Source organism: Candoia aspera, chromosome 7, assembly GCF_035149785.1.
Source record: "Candoia aspera isolate rCanAsp1 chromosome 7, rCanAsp1.hap2, whole genome shotgun sequence".
In the NCBI taxonomy this organism is placed as follows: Eukaryota; Metazoa; Chordata; class Lepidosauria; order Squamata; family Boidae; genus Candoia; species Candoia aspera.
Window position 1 is genome coordinate 2,124,804 of NC_086159.1, and position 17,243 is coordinate 2,142,046.

The window sequence follows — 17,243 nt, forward strand, 5'->3', positions numbered from 1 at the left end:
GGCGGGCTTGCTGTCCAGAGGCATTGTGACACTGCCACTCACATTCAGAGGGGAAATGAGTCTCCTGCAGCACAATAATATCCTCCCTCTACCCCCTCAAGGCTCTGAGCAGCTCGACCCAGCAAGCCAGCTGATGTCGTCTGCTGGAGTTCCAGGTGGCCACCATAAGCGTAGCCCGGGATGACCCATAGCAGGGCACCTCTCCACCCCCAAGCTGGCTAGCTGGAGACAAGGGAGGCGAGCCCAGAACAGGACAGTCAGTGACATCCTGACTAGCCCACAGGGTAGTAGGGTTGCCTGTCAATGGGACATGTGTCGCAAGGGAAGCTTTGGCCATGACAAAATGGAAAGCTCACAATCTTCACCCTCATCAGCATGGGCTGAAGACATATGAGCTGCCGTCAGCCGACAAATGCCCTTTCATCCTGCTCAAAGCTCCCCGTATGTCAGAAGAAAGCCGGTCCCAAACTGCTCACTCCTCCCAATCCAGCACAGGGAGAGTGCGAAGGAAGAGGCTGGCTCCAATGGACACGGTGACCACCTGGATCCCATCACCGATTTGGAGCCACTGAAGAAGTCCTGAGACACTGGCGGTGGGCAAGGATGTCACTCAAGAGGACTTCCTCCTCCTCACTCATGGTTGACAGCAGCACCAACACCTGGACATCCACCAGGACTGGCGACAGACCCGTACCGGATCCCCTCGGCCGTGCCGATCCTCCAGCTCCCCTGGCAACCAAAGCATAAGCTCTGGCCTGGGAGAGCGTGGTGGGCGCCCGTCCCCTGCTGGGACTCCCTCCCTGGCAAACTTGGAGGGACGGAGGGGCCCGTCGATGGGGCACCCTGTTCCGAGATGCATGGCTGAAAGGCGGCCTCTGCCACACCTTCCCACTGAGGGATCTCATAAAAAAAAAAGAAGGGAAGAAAGCCACTCCAAACACACGCACACAAAAAGTCCTTAACTTTGGAGAGGAAATCTGGAGACACCATCCAACACTTCCTATCCAGAGGGTTAGGGTTAGGGTTAGGGTTAGGAAATCACGATTTTTTTATTAAAATAAATAAACACCTGCTACAAGGTCCAGCAACCACCCCTATAATGGGAGGCCAGGTTTCTTCATGGCTGATGGACAAAGGGATGTGTGAGTGAGTGAGTGAGTGCCTGGATGGAGACCAGGTCTCCCCCGAACTGGTGCTCCCCAGATTCCCAATACGTCAAGGGGACCCTGAGCTGAAAAAGGCTGAGGGAGACCATAACTGATTCTTGACACTTCAGCTTGGGCTCTTGGAGGGGAACACTGTTAGCAACACAGGAGCAGCTTTGTGGGTTCCTCTGGTGAAAAAGGAAGGCAGATGACAAAGATAAAATTGAAAACATTTATTGGTTTTAGCCAATAGCTTAAAAGCCTCTGGCCCTTAATCTGATGGGATCAACTGTGTAGGCTTGGAGTCAGTGGTCTCAAGGGGCTGGGGAACAAGGGGTCCCTCGGGTGGTCCCGGAAGTTTCTCAGCTTAATTCCAAGAGTCAAACTCCCAACAGCATCTGTCCTCAAAGGAGCTTGAACATGCAAATGTACTTTGCCCTTTTGGAACAACGGGTATGGCTCCATTTCCTAAAGTCTGGAAGAGAACAGCAAATGAGGTTAAACGTACCGTGTTTCATCCCACCCGGTCACGAAGGGAGGGCATGCTACGGACCCTGTCCATGAGGGGTTGCTGATTGGCAGGGCCCAGGAGGAGGGCCTTCTCTGCCATAGCACCCACCCTTTGGAACAAGCTACCCCCGGAGGTAAGACAGGCCCCCACTCTCCTGGCCTTTCGGAAGGGAGTAAAAACATGGCTGTGCCACCGGGCCTGGGATGGGAGGGGGTACAGCCATTCATGGGGGTGGTTGGCCCCGTGAGGGTGCCAAGGTGAAGATCTTCCCATCTTGAATTTTATATTTTATATACGCTATATTTTAGAATTTAGATTTTGTACTTGTATTTTTATATTTATATAAAGTGAAGAGGAACTGAGGAGCCTTATGATGAAGGTGAAAGAAGAAAGTGCAAAAGCTGGCTTGCAGCTAAACCTCAAAAAAACCAAGATTATGGCAACCAGCTTGATTGATAACTGGCAAATAGAGGGAGAAAATGTAGAAGCAGTGAAAGACTTTGTATTCCTAGGTGCAAAGATTACTGCAGATGCTGACTGCAGTCAGGAAATCAGAAGACGCTTAATCCTTGGAAGAAGAGCAATGACAAATCTCGATAAAATAGTTAAGAGCAGAGACATCACACTGACAACAAAGGCCCGCATAGTTAAAGCAATGGTGTTCCCCGTAGTAACATATGGCTGCGAGAGCTGGACCATAAGGAAGGCTGAGCGAAGGAAGATCGATGCTTTTGAACTGTGGTGCTGGAGGAAAATTCTGAGAGTGCCTCGGACTGCAAGAAGATCCAACCAGTCCATCCTCCAGGAAATAAAGCCAGACTGCTCACTGGAGGGAATTATATTAAAGGCCAAACTGAAATACTTTGGCCACATAATGAGAAGATAGGACACCCTGGAGAAGATGCTGATGCTAGGGAGAGTGGAGGGCAAAAGGAAGAGGGGCCGACCAAGGGCAAGGTGGATGGATGATATTCTAGAGGTGACGGACTCGTCCCTGGGGGAGCTGGGGGTGTTGACGACCGACAGGAAGCTCTGGCGTGGGCTGGTCCATGAAGTCACGAAGAGTCGGAAGCGACTAAACGAATAAACAACAACATATATATGATTTAAATTTATATCACTGCCCATCTCCCCCCAACGGGGGACTCTGGGTGGTTTACAATAAAAGTAATAATAAAAACATATAAACCTAAATTACAATCTAAAAACATAAATAAGATAGTAAATATAAAATCCAAGAGGAGATGGGCGCACAATCAATAGGGGGTGCTATGGTGCCAACCACCCCCAGGTGGAGCTCCCCATCCCAAGCAAGGCGGCAGAACCAGGTCTTGTCATGTTCGCCGTTTCAATGTCTTTGATGCATCGTAACGTTTCGCATGTCATTAATTGGATGCGTGTTTCATCTTTCTGGGGAGGATGGGAACGGTTATCTTTTGGCTTTGCTTTGGAATGTATTTTTATTATCTACTGCGCTCAAGGTTACTTTCCCAGGCTAGCAACTCTGACGTTTGCTAGCACCTGTGCCGGGCGGGGCTGTTACGAGGGAGGCGGGATACGTTTGCACCAAGGGTTTAAGTTTGTATTTGGCGCGCTTTTGCTCATTCTCAGCTTTCTCTGTATTTGTCTTTAGTACTCTAATAAATCAGATTTCATTTAGCAGCCTCTTGTGAGTCTGAGTATTTGGGGCTAGGGCAATCATTACATAAAGCTGAGAATCTAAGTTCCTAACTCCGCTGGCCCCTGTCCAGGAAAGACAAGCGTCTAACCCTGTGAGGGAGAGAGCCCGCGATGACTGAACCCGACATCATGATGATGGAGGAAGGGGAACCGGACTCGACCGTGAGGCAGTCCGGCCGACCGTCCCAAGGTGGGGAGCTGTCAGCCATCCGAGAGGAGGCGAGCTCCGAGTCGGAGAGTGAAGCCGGGGGGCTGAAAACGGCCCCAGAGACCACCGTAAATTCTCCGGGCGAGCTGCTCACCTGGGATGAGACCCAAGGAGATGCCACGGCAGTGGGGGGTCCCTCCTGGAGGCAGAGATACCCATTATCCCCCAACGTGGTGCAGGTGCAGCCAACGGAGGGCTCACCCACTCCGGATCGGATCCGAGTGTTGGAGTCCAAAATGGATTCGTTGGAGGCTATATTGAAACAGCTGAGCTTGGATGTGACCTCGTTGCGAGAGGTCCGGGAAGAATCAAGCCAGAGGCATTCAACCCCCTCTTCCCAGGGGCTGTCCCCGGAACGGCGACGGGTGGTGCGGAGGCGCGAAGGGGACCAGTCGGTCCAGATGGAAATCGCAGCATCGCCCGGGCGATCGCCCCGGGGCCCCGTGCCGCCCCGAGCCAGGGAAACACAAGCCGCGGCAGCACCGGTGGTGGGGCGCAGCGCGGCGGGAGGCGGCATGCGAGACTTCCCTGTCAAGTTTGATGGGGACCCGACCAAACTCTCGTTCTTCCTGACGAACGCGAAAGCCTATATGGAAGAATGGGGGGCGTTTTTCCAATCGGAAAAGGCAAGGATTATCACCATTGCCACCAAACTGAAGGGGAGGGCGGCAGACTGGTATGTCCAGATGTGCCAGTCGGAGGCGCCTGAACTGGAAAGTCTCGAGGAGTTCCTCGGGGCGTTGAAGCAACACTTCGAGGACCCCTTAGCAAAGGAGAGAGCAAAGCGAGCCCTGAAGGAACTCAAGCAGGGGTTCAGATCAGTGGCCGATTATGCTTTGGAGTTTAAAGCGCTAGCTGGGAAGGTGGATGACTGGTCCCAAGCAACCATTATCGAGCTCTTCAAGGATGGCTTGAATACAGAAGTGCTACGCTGGTCCCTGGGGAGGGACGACCCATACACGCTGTATGAGTGGATCCTGCTGGCGGGGAGGGCTGAACATGCCCAGGAGATCTTTGCCCAGCGGAAGACCGCCAAGTCGGGGCGGGAGGTGAAGCCCAGCCGCCCATCGACCACCGGGGGGAAACCGGGACAACGACCCTGGGACGAGGAGCGGGAGAAGCGGTACGCAAAAGGCTTGTGTCTGAGATGTGGTAAGGAGGGGCATCGAGTGGCAGCATGCCCGAAGGCGAAGGTAGAGGAACGGCCCGGAAAACCGCCAGCAAAGTCCCCTGCATTGCCGAGGAAACAGAAAGCTGCGGTGGCTGAAACCGAGGGAGACGATGTGATGTTCTACGAAATTGAGGGGGAGACCGAAATCCCGCAGCCGGCGGGAAACGCCAGCCACCTGCTCTAAAGGGCGCCGCTGGGCAGGTGGTAGAGGACGGGCGCGAGCCTCCATCGGTGAGTGGCACGTACCGCATACTCATGGTGAAATTGAAATTGGGCTCCCAATCCAAGACTGTGGAAGTATGGGCCATGATTGATTCGGGGTGTTCCCGGTGTCTTATGCACCCCGACGTGGTGGCGGCTTTGGAGCTCCCCACGTTCCCTTTGCAGCGACCCATCGCTTTTACTCAATTGGATGGGTCCGTGGCAGGGGGCAAACCGGTCACCCATTTTACAGGGCGTGTAGCCTTGCAACTGGGCAGTCACCAGGAAGGGTTGTCTTTTGTCGTGGCTCCTGTTGGGGGACCATTGGTGGTGTTGGGGGTACCCTGGTTGGTGCAGCAAAACCCCCAAATAAACTGGGTCTACCGAACTATCACGTTTAGGGATGGGTTTTATCAAGCGGCAGAGGGGAAGGGTGCCCCAGAGGAGATGGTGGGGGTTGCGGCAGCTGCGACTCCGCCTTACCCGGCCTCTCCTCTGGAAGGCTTGCCGGCCGAATACTGGATGTTTGCTGATGTATTCGGGGAAAAAGAAGCTGATCAGTTGCCCCCCCATCGAAAGATGGACTGTGCCATAGAACTGTTGCCCAACACCCAATTGCCTAAACCAAAAATTTATTCCATGACGCAGAAGGAACTGACTCTGTTGAGGGAATTTGTGGACAAAAATCTGGCGCGCGGATTTATTGAGCCGGCGAATTCACCCGTGGGGGCGCCGGTTCTTTTTCGCCCAAAAAAGGATGGGACATTGAGACTTTGTACGGATTTCCGCGGATTAAATGCCGTCTCAATTTCCAACAAATATCCCTTGCCATTGATAAAGGACATGTTGTCACATCTGGCCAAGGGAAAGATCTTCTCTAAGCTTGATTTAAGAGAAGCCTACTATCGTGTACGAATCAAGGAGGGGGATGAGTGGAAAACTGCATTCAATTGCCCGTTGGGAGCTTTCCAGTATAAGGTGTTGCCGTTTGGGTTGGCTGGGGCCCCTGGGGTATTTATGCAATTAATCAATGAAGTTTTGCATGAACATCTGTTCAAAGGTGTACTAGTGTATTTGGATGATGTGTTGATTTATACTGAAACCATGAAAGAGCATGTAGCTCTCGTAAAGCAAGTATTGTGTCAATTTCTTCTGGAAGGCCAGGAGCGAGTAAACTCCAGGGGCAAGATATTCCAAAGGGTGGGCACCGCTGAGAAAGGCTCACCTCCTGGACCCCGCTGTCATGTTCACTGTTTCAATGTACACTATACATCATAACGTTTCCCATGCCATGGCGCTGACGCGCATTTCTGTTCGGGAGGGAGCTGCTGTGAGACCTTGTGCCAAGCTCTGTATGTGGAATCAGGAGAATGGAACGTGTTTGGGTTATGTTCTCTGCTCAGGGACTTTTCCCGCAGACCATCAGGAACCGTTAGGAGCACCTGGGATTGTGGACTTGGGAAGACTCTACGGGGGGAGGGATTTTGTTTGCACCGAGGGTTTTTAGTTTGAATTTGGCACGCTTTCATCATTCTCAGCTTTCTTTGCGATCCTGCATGCTATTCTTCAATAAATCAGATATCTCTGAAACCCTGCTTATGAGTCTGATATCCATTCGAATAGGCAATCCTGACACCCGCCAGGTGGAATTCTCTTACAGACGGGGTCCACAACATGCCCTCCCTGCCTGACCAGGTGGGATGGGTCGATGTTATGGGGATGAGACGGTCCCTCAGGTAGCCTGGCCCCATGCCATGTAGGGCTTTAAAGGTGATAACTAACACCTTGAATTGGACCCGGAAGCAAACCGGAACCCAATGCAGCTTGCGTAACAGTGGTGTCATGTGTGGCAATTTTACAGCACCAATAACTGTCCGTGCCGCTGCATTCTGGACCAGCTGAAGCTTCCGGATACTCTTCAAGGGTAGCCCCGTGTAGAGCACGTTGCAATAGTCTATATGGCAGATGACCAGGGCATGAGTGACTGTTCGGAGGGCATCTCGCTCCAGGAATGGGCAGAGCTGGCGCAGCACCTGAAGGTGTGCAAAGGCCCTCCTGGCCGCGACTGCCACCTGCTCTTCGAGCAGGAGTCGCAAGTCCAGGAGGACCCCCAGGTTCCTCACTGGTTCTGAATGGGGCAGTGCTACCCCATCCATTTATATATATATCAATTTATATGGCATTGTTTTAGTGACTTGCTATTTTTAGCATTTGTAAGCTGCCCAGAGTCATTGTGTGCAAGACAGACGGCAGAGAAATTTAATAAATAAATAAACAAATTTCCACATGTTCCTTTTCATGGAAGAAGCACATCTAGTTAACTTCCCACATTCTAAGCATTCTCAGAGAGACGACAGAAGCCACAAACTTTACAAGGGCTTTCAAAGGCCCCACAATTTCTCACACTCCTGCAGAGCACAAGTCCTTATCTCAAATGTTGTATCTGAACTTCCATCACCAACTCCAGACTTCAGTTTACGGCCTTCCTGATCGATTTCGCCAAACTTCAGATGCGCATCTTGTTCCCAGTCTTGGCAAGTTGCAACTCATATTGTAACTCATAATACAACAGGGTTATTATCTAGATCAGTTTTTTTGAAGTAAAAGGTGCCTTCAACCCTACCATTCTATGGATGGGTGACCCGTGCTCCTCACCTGTTGTGAAGGACAGCTGGCCGCAAGCACTTCTCCGTGTCATCTTAGGAAAGCCTGGTTCCCAGGGTAAGTAGCGAATTGCTGAGTAATCTACCCACCTCCAGCGCTGAGTCTGCAAAACAGAAGGAATGTTCCTTGAGTTCTCAGGGAGAGGCAAAGAGACTTTGCCCTTTGGCCCTACCACCAAGTCAGGAACTAGCTTGGCATTTCGCAGTGGGCAACAGTGCAAGTCGATCTTGCTGTGCTTGGAGAAGCCAAGATGGGATGGACCTGGCAAACCAGACCTATGCTCTTGCCTAGAGAATTGTGTGAACAGGTAAATCACCAGGAATCAATTTCAGTTACAGGATCGCTTCATGGAGTGCAAAAAAGTGTGACATGAGACACAACAGGCTCTACTGAGGACTTCAGAGCCCGGGAGAGTCCTGAGACAGGGATCTGCTCCTGGAAGACTTTATGGCAGGGGTACAAAAGGGCGGGGGGTGAGGTCCAGAGTGCCCCCTTACCATGTAGGGCCTCCTCTTCCCCCGTAGGGTGCTGGTCCACCTGCTCTCCTGGGGGTTTCCCTCCACCACCCCTCTGCATTCTCCTGCCTCCTTCTCTGCTCTGCTCTGTCCAGCCTGCCCTGGCCTCCCAGTCCGTGACCCCTCCTAATACCACCCCCCATCCCATCCGCCCTTGTCCCCTCCTCCCTGAGGTCCTCTACTCCAAACAGGAATGTCAAAGGAAGCGAGAGGTAGGACCAGTGCCTTTCCAAAGAGGGAGGGGATCCATTACCCCACCCACGCACGTCCCTCATTCAAAGCACAATCATAGGGATCAACATCTTTCCTTGCGGCAGCAAAGTCCATCTGTTGCCATCTAATGGCAGGAGAAATTTCAGGAGCATCATTTCCCCAGGTGCTTCTGATCTCTGTTCTAGTGACCATGAAAAGTGGAGTGTGGGAGAAGGGAGAAGCGGCTGGACTGGTCACTCACCCCGTTGGGGTCATAGAGGCCAATCCAGAAATTCTCTTGGTTGTTGTAGTTGGTGGTGATGTGACTCGCAATCATATCCCCTTCTGTCTCGGAGAGGATGGAGACCAGGTGGCTCGTCTTTCCATACTGCTGGCAGTCGTTCTGAAAGGGCGCAAGAGAGCACTCTGCTTGGGTGGGACTCCGACAGGGGAGGGGGAGAATGGCCAAGCCAGCCTCCAAGGCACCTGCGGTGCTGGCTGGCTGGCATGGAGACTCAGGGATGGGGTGGGGTTGGGTGATGGGGCACCCACCAGGATGCCCCTGGGCACCAATGACACACTTCCATTTTCACAACGTTGCACATCCTTTGCAAGATGACCTCATGACACACACAGTGTGATTGTAACATTATCGTGGCTTCTGGGATCATAGAATTATAGGGTTGGAGGGGACCTGGGAGGCCTTGGTCCCACACCCTGACCAGACCAGGAATCCCCAGACCGTCCCAGCTTTTGCCTGAAAACCTCCAGGGCTCCAGGAAACAGGCTGTTCCTCTGCTTCGTAGCTCTCACAGTCAGGAAATTCCTCCTGATTTTGAGTTTGGGTCTCTCCCTGCTAAACTTCCCCCCCGTTGGTCCTTCTCTTATCTTTGGGTGCTCTGAAGAATCAACCCCCACCCCCACCCCAGCTCTGGGGCAGCCCTTCAAGGACTGGAAGATGGAAGACAGCTATCACATCTCCTCTTGGCCTTCTCTCCTTTAGGTTAAATGAACTAAGTTCCTCCAACTGGTCTTCGTAGCATTTAATTGCTGAGCCCCTCCTCACCTTGGCTGCTCTTCTCTGCCCTCTTTCCAGTTCCTCGGGGTCCTCCTTCTATTGTAGGGGCCAGAACCGGATGCCACTTTCCAGGTGTGGTCTGACCGTTGCAGCACAGGGTGGGGTTATCACTTCCCATGATCTCAACGTGATACCCGGTTGATAGCGCCCAAGATAGTTTTGGACACCCCGGTCTTTCTCACAAGCGGAGCCCCATGCCACCCACCTCATACCTGCGCATCTGGTTTTTTAATCAGAAGCCTGCGCTGGCTAGAATCATGGAGGCCGCTGTTCCAGCAGCAGAGCTGACGGGTCCCCACTTGAGGTCACCTGCTTCAGAACGGCAGGTGCGGCAATCTTTCTCCTCCCCACTGTTTGCTCTGGGGTTGCCTGTTGGGGTTTGTGGGGACCCTGCCGTTTACCGTTTTGCTGGCTGTTTGCGTATCCCGACACCCAGCCGCGGGCTCTGCCCTGACCGTGTGCCAAGGCTCCCTGGCAGAAAGCTGGGAATGATCCTCATCAGGCAGCGCCCCCCTAGAGAAGAGGGTCAGCCTTCAGACTAGATGTGGCCTCACTAAAGTTCTCCCACTGCCAGGGCCCCAAAGCAGTAACAGGCTGTGTGCCAACTGCGGTCAGAGCTGAAGCCAGGAACGGATGGGCCCACAGCCCGAGTAGATGAGGCACCCAATCCTCTTCTTGACCCCCTCCTGTGGCTTTTCCCAGTATGAAAAAGGGAGCTTTTGGGTGGGAGACCCAAGCCCCTGTCACTTTCTTTACCCTCTTCCCTCTTCATGTTCAACACAGCCTTTTCAGCACATGGGTGAGCAACGAGGACAAGTGGCACACAGTACTTGGTAAGGGACATCATCCTGGGTTCTACCTGGGTAGACTCATGGCTTCCACTCACGGCCTCTCTCTACCAGATGACGTGCAGTTGCCTTTAATACACGCACGCAAGACACCTCTTGAAAAGGAGTGAGGCTTCAACTGCAAGGTTGCAAACATCGTCTGGACTTCTTTGACACTCCCCATCCACCCACAGATGCCCCTGATCTGTGACCTGGAGCTTGGGTGCTGAATGGGGCAGACCCAAGGGACACAGAAGGCTCACGAGCAGGTGTCTTTTCCCGCTGGCCTTGGCTTCCTCCACGCCCAAAGAGTAGCTTCTTACCTCAGCATCTCTCCATGGCAGTTTTAAATTAATGAGCCCATAGCAGTTTCCTTGGAAGGCTAGCCAACCTTTGGGGCAGTGTAAGGCTTCTACGCCTGTTCAAGAGAGAGGATAGCATGATTAGGGAGACCAGAAGGGTCAAAATGGGTCAAACAATTTCCCTGGAACCCTTTGAGGCTTGTCGAGAAGAAGCCCTGAGGATAAAGGTTGGGGTTGGAGAGTGTAGGACGCTTCCTGGCAAATGAAGAAGTCTTCTGCTAGAGGAGAAGTTGAAGAGCCAGCTCTTGATGGGGTGTCTATAATTCGACAAAACCCTCCCCCAGTCTGGGACCCTGTAGAGGTGGTGGGCGGCCACTTCCAAACTTCGCTATCTGTCCCTGGCAGGAATGGAGGCGAAATAAGAACTGGATGGGCCTCAGCCTTGCTGGGGAGAAACCCAGAAGCAGGAAATCTCAGAAGCCCGAAGGCAAAGGCATTTCTACACTCCTGCCGTTTTCCCTCCCCAGCACTGATCCACAATCAGGGTCTCTAGCAATGAAAATTCTCTCCCTATGCAACAAGGAGAGAAGGGAAAGGACAGGGCATGGTCAAGATGGGGGCCACCCCAGTGTGATGGAAGCACCCCTGTCTGCAAGATGAGCAGGGTGAAGTTGACAAAACCTTTCTCATCTTCACCCTCACCACTCTGTGGGGGGAAGGGCTCACCCCTCAACCCAGCATACCCACTGCAGCTCCTAAAGCTGAAGGACCCAGAGGAAAAGACAGGCAAGGGCCTCATCCAGCGGGGAGGCACTAGCTTTACAGCTGTTTCAGCGACTGCAGCAACATTCATTATCATCCACTCAGGCGTCCTTCTGGCACTCCTGCAAAGCGTGGGTGTTGGAGGTCTCTTTCTCCAGGGGTCCCACTCCTACCTGAGGGGATAGTTCCAGGTGGTAGTGGTGAGCAATCAGGGTTGCACAGGGTTCTCCCTGCTACTGAACATCTGTATAAGAAACCACTGGAAGAGGTCACCCATCCTCTGGGGAGGAGGTATTGCCAGTGTGCTGATGATACTCATTCTATATCACCAACCCTGTTCATTTCAGACTTGCTAGATTAATGTCAGCCCTCCCAGGTAGACCAGACAGGAAACACGACCAGATGAGCTAGTTCTACTTTATTGTAAGGCTCCATTAACAGAATCTTGCAAGTCTGGAAGTACAAATCTCCTGCCCTCCCTATTTACCACCTGAGTAATTACAGGTAGTCCTCACTTAATGACCATTTGTTTAGTGACCGTTCAGACTTATGACGGTGCTGAAAAACCCGACTTACAACCAGTGCTCACATTTATGACCGCCACAGCATCCCTGCAGTCACATGATCACGATTTGGGCACTTGGCAACCAGTTTGCATTTATGACCATCTCAGTGTCCTGTGGTTATGTGATTGCCATTTTTGACCTTCCTGGCCAGCTTCTGGCAAACAAAATCAGTGGGGAACAGTGTAATTTGCTTTAAGACCATGTGGTTTGCTTAACGACCATGGTAATTCGCTTAATGACTGCCACAAAAAAGGTTGTAAAATCAGGTTGGATTTGTTTAATGACCACTTTGCTTAGCAACCAAAATTCTGGTCTCAATTGTGGTCATTAAGTGAGGACTACCTATATGGTGGACCTTTCCTAAGTTTCTTCCTCTGACCATCACTCTGTTGGGGGCTCCTTTCTCTTTTATCTGATCGCTCCCTAGGCGGCATCTCCCCACCCCCACCCCCCGTCTTCCAAGGCCACATTCCATCATGGTGTGGAGGAAGAAGCTGAGACTAAACCCTAGAAAGATGGATTTGCTGGTGGTATTGGTTACCATAGTCATCTTGGAGATATTGGTTACCGTAATATCAGGAAGCCACAATACAGACGGAACACGGTGAGGCAGACTGGCTCCAGGTTGGCAAAGGAGGGCAACAGGGCTGCATTCTCTCCCCTCAGTTATTCAACCCATATGCTGAATATATATTAAGGGGAGATGAGTGTGGCTTTAAAATTGGAGGAAGAAACAGCAATAACCTTCGTTATGCTGATGACACTACCTGGATAGCTGAAAATGCAAAGGATCTGCAAGCCCTAGTAATAAAAGTCAAGAAGCGAAGTGAAAAAATGGGCCTAAAATTAAATATAAAGAAGATCAAATGAATGACAACCGGTAGAACCACCAGCCTTAGAATTGGCAATGAAGGTATTGAAGTGGTGGAGAGCTCCTGCCTTTTAGGATCGGCCATCAGCAGTAAAGGAACCAGCAGTCAAGAAATAAGCTGCAGGCTAGCACTGGGTAGAGCAGCCAGAAAGGCCTTGGAAAAGCGATCCAGATGCCGTGATGTGTCCACGCCTGCAAAGGTCAGAATCGTGCACGCCTCGGTATTCCCTGTGACGCTTTATGGAAGTGAAGGTTGGACTCTGAAGGAGGATAGGAAGAGCATTGACTCTTTTGAACTTTGGGGTTGGAGAAGACTCCTGAGAATACCACGGACAGCCGAGAAAACAAACCGACGGGTCATTGGACAAGTCAACCCAGAGTTCTCCCTCAAGGCACAGATGACCAGGCTGAAATGATCCTACTCTGGACACATTACGCAAAGACCCAGCTCTCTGGATGCCGGGAAAGGTGGAAGGAAAGAGAAGAGGAGGACGACCAGCAGCACGGGGGATGGACTCAGTTCGTGGCGATGAAGGCACCACTGGAAGACCTAAAAGACCAGGTTGGGGACAGATCATCACAGAGAAAAATCCATCTTTGTGCTGTTAAGGGTCAACTCCGACGTGATGGTCTATAATTAATCACTCAGTCAACACGAAGACCGAGCTCTCTTGAGAGGTCAAGAAAGAATGCTGGAAAGGTGGAAGGAAAGAGAAGAGGACAACCAGCAGCAAGGGGAGTGACTTAATTAAAGCAGTGATGGGGGTGCTGTTGGAAGACCTGAATGACCAGGTTAGGGACAGATCTTCATGGAGAAAATCTATCTATGTGGTCGCTAAGAGTCAACAATGATTTGATGGCACATAATCAGTCAATCAATCAATCAAATGGTTTTTGATGGGCTTGCGTTCCTGCAGAAGAAGCAGACTCCATGACTTGGGGATCCTCTTGGACATATGACTCCTGCTTGAGCAGCAGATGGAAGCCATAAGAAGAGCAGCCTTTGTCCAGCTCTGCCTGGTGCACCAGCTCGGACCCTACCTGAACAAGGAAGCCGTGTCAACCATAACTCATGCCCTTATCACCACGCATTTGGACCACCGCACTGTGTTCCACATGAGCCTGCCTTTGAAGATGACTCAGACCCTACAGGTGGTATGAAATGCAGCTGCCCAGCTGTTAGCAAGGGAAGCTTCCTATGATAAAAGAGCACCAACTTTGTAATTGTCACACTGGTTGCCAGCAAGCCCCTGGCCTTAGCCATAATGCAGCTCCTGGTTACACGGAGGGCTGCCTTATAACATCGAGAGAGGACATGCAAAAGATCCCACCTTCACACGAGGTGAGGGGTGTGAAGCCAAAGGCAGGCCTTCTCAGTGGTGGCCCACACACTGCAGAATACACTCCCCTCAGAGGTGCTAAAGAACTTTCTCTCTGAACACCTAATGCAGTGTTTCTCAACCTTGGCAACTTGAAGATGGGTGGAGTTCAACCCCCAGAATTCCCCAGCCAGCTGGGGATTTCTGGGAGTCGAAGTCCACCCATCTTCAAGTTGCCAAGGTTGAGAAACACTGGTCTAGTGGCTTAGCTTGGGGAAACATCAGGTTCTTACTGTATTATGATTCTTAAATTTACTTATGTTTTAATTTTAAAATTGTAAGGTTGCTGGACTCCTCTTTTATTGTTACTGTAAGATGGGGAGTAATAAAAATCACACATCTATAGAATATGTTGTTGAGTCAGGTTTCAGGTTACGTATTTGCATGCACCCAGCCCTTATAAGAAGTGTGTGTGTGTGTGTACAATATGTGTGTAACAGTCTTTTAGACAGACCAATCTGGCTGACTCTGGATGAGGCTGCTCTTCATTCAGCCCCTTCCATAAAAGGTTTAAATAATGCAACTGGTGGAGAATGCTACAACTCCTGGATGGCTAGTTGCAAGGTTATGGACAGCTGTGAGGATCACAAGGAGGACCCACCCAGTCTCCAGAGGTGGGTTCCTTTCTGGGCAAGCCAATATCCTTTGGAAGGTGACAATGGTCATGCTCATAAGAACCTATGGTCATGATAAGGGCATGGCCCTTGCTGGCCAGGCCATCCCACTGGCCAACCAGATACTTCTGGGGGTGTTTGCCAGCAGGAAACACTCCTGCCTTCTACTGTTCTTCATTATCAGCCCTGCATCTGGGATTTCCAGACAGGCAGACCCCAACCTGGACGTAACATGGAGTCTTCAAGACTAATAGTCCTTGACAGAGCTGTCTTCCATGAATTTATCCAGTCCTCTGAGCCAGCAGCCATCCCCACTCCGGTAATGAGCATCACAGGTTAATTATATACGTTGTGAAGAAATGCGTCCTGTGTCTATTCTAAATTTATTTCCAATCAACATCATCAAGTGAACCTTGGCTACGGTACCTTAGAGGACATCTCGTACAACCCCCTGCTCAGGGCAGGATCGACTAGAGCCGTGTTTCTCGACCTTGGCAACCTGAAGATGTGTGGCTGGGGAATTCTGGGAGTTGAAGTCCACACGGACACGTTTTCAAGTTGCCAAGGTTGAGAAACGCTGGCCTAGGGCATCTCTGACAGATGGCCATCCAGGTACATTTCTCATTTCTTTAAGGAGGCAAAGTTCATTAAGCCCAAATTAGGTATTTCAAAAGGGGTGGAAAGCTTCAACACACACACCTACCTCTTATAAACATTATCATTGTGTCCTGGACAAAAAGGGAAAGTTGCTCAAGCTGGTGAGGGGGTTGGCAAAGGAAGGGAAGCAAATTTATTTATTTTTATTTTTTATTTATTCGTTTAATCAAATTTGTTGTAGCCGCCCATTTCCGATGGAGTCTGTCTCTTTCCCAAACCAGTCTCCTGGTTTTCTGTTTCTGCTCTGAAATAGCAGCTCCTTATCACTTCCCTAGTCTGTGGGGAACTACCAAGGGTATCCTTGGGGGGTCAAAAAAGTCAAGATGGCGGCCACAAATGTATGCTCAAAGCCCTGCCCCCCTTTAAGGTCATTGCACATGACCGTGGCTGCCATCTTGACTTTTTTGACCACCTCCCTGCACACACCCCAAAAACCACCTTAGCAAAAATAAGAAGGAAAGTAAAAAATGTTTTAAACTGGGCATTTTCTTGCTAGAGTGAGTGAGGGCTGAATTCCCTGGAGTCCTGCAGGGCTCACCTGATATAACGAAGTTGGCAGCCAGGAAGGCCAAAACAGGGAGGAGGAGAGAGGATGCAAGGGCCATCTGCATCTTGGAAAACAGGAGGAGGGAGAGAGAGGAAGCGTAAGGCTATAGAAGCATTTAAGGTTAGGCTTAAAATTGAGACCATAATGTTGTCCCTTTGGGGCAGTCTTGACTCCTGGAGACTGCCTGGACCCTTCCCTGCAGTTTTCTTGGCAGCTTTTTTTTTTGGAAATGGTTTGCCTTCTTCCCCTGGCTGGGGGAGATCAGCTGGCCCCAAATCCCCCAGCTGATTTTGTGCCTCCCAGTTTCTAGGCTGGTGCCTCAAACCACAACACCACAATGGCCCAGTTGGAACAAGCAGGGGCAGTGCTGAAAGAGAACATCTTTGACCACCAGAGAAACTTAAAAGGGAACCGCCTTGGATGCATAAGGCGAGGGAAAGTTACGTTCAACATGCAAAGCAATTGCAGCATTCAGTCATGTTCTCTTTCAACTTGGCCTTGCTTGGTCAAACTTCAGTTGGAAAGTCCCGCAAATGAGCATCTCTCCAGAGCCCAAACCAGAGAGCAAAATGTAAAACAAACCTACTTGGTCATCTATTTACGTGCCTGATCTGGAAAGCTGGCACTTTTTTCTTCCTCTGGCACAGCCCACTGATCCTCCCAGGGGATTTATAGTTTTTCTGAAGGGGTGGGGTGTTAATGGTGCTTGCAAGCAGGACACGCAAGCAGCAAATTCACTTTTTTTCCTTTTCTTTCTAATTAAAACAGCAACAGCAACAAAAAAAGAACCTCACCAAGATTGGTCACATAACCATTGAGAGCAGAAAAAAATGGATTTACTGTGAAGGTTCCATTTCCACAGAGGGAACAGGATGTCCTGGGCAGGGTGGCTCTGCTACTCAGTTTGAAAAGATCTTCTTGGCTTCTAAAAATGATCAAAGTTCCCATTTTTGAAAATGGCTTAGTAATTAAAGATTCCTGAAAAAAATAGCAAGAACAATAGAGCAGCAGAGTGAGAAAGTGAGGGGAAGGAATTATTTCTAGTCAGTCAGCAGCAGCTACCTTTATACATTCTGATCTTTAAACCTGGTTCACAAAATGCTATTGTTGTGTTCCATGTGGTGTCCAACCCAAAAACCGTATTACGGCTTGGTAGCCTGTTTCCGTCACTTGCTGGACCACAATCTACCTTCTTTAGCCTCGACAAACTGGTTGTGTAAAACCTCAGTGAGATTGTGTCAACTCTCTACCCCAGCGTTTCTCAAACTTGGCCACTTTAAGATGGGTGGACCAACTCCCAGAACCCCAAGTCCCATTGCTGGCCAGGGAATTCTGGGAGTTGAAGTCCACCCA

The 17,243-nt window shown here is 50.7% G+C and overlaps 1 protein-coding gene across 1 annotated transcript in view; it reads right to left on the reverse strand.

Moving 5' to 3' along the window:
* Positions 1 to 1,401: 1,401 nt before the first annotated feature.
* LOC134501175 (C-type mannose receptor 2-like) overlaps positions 1,402 to 17,243 on the reverse strand; it is a 33,152-nt gene continuing 17,310 nt past the window's right edge. Inside the window, exons 8-12 of the mRNA XM_063308783.1 lie at positions 15,882 to 15,954; positions 10,516 to 10,610; positions 8,550 to 8,690; positions 7,572 to 7,683; positions 1,402 to 1,620 (exon numbers count right to left, since the gene is read on the reverse strand). Coding sequence (XP_063164853.1) covers positions 1,550 to 1,620; positions 7,572 to 7,683; positions 8,550 to 8,690; positions 10,516 to 10,610; positions 15,882 to 15,954 — 492 coding nt within the window. The 3' untranslated portion in view covers positions 1,402 to 1,549. The remainder of the gene's footprint in view (positions 1,621 to 7,571; positions 7,684 to 8,549; positions 8,691 to 10,515; positions 10,611 to 15,881; positions 15,955 to 17,243) is intronic.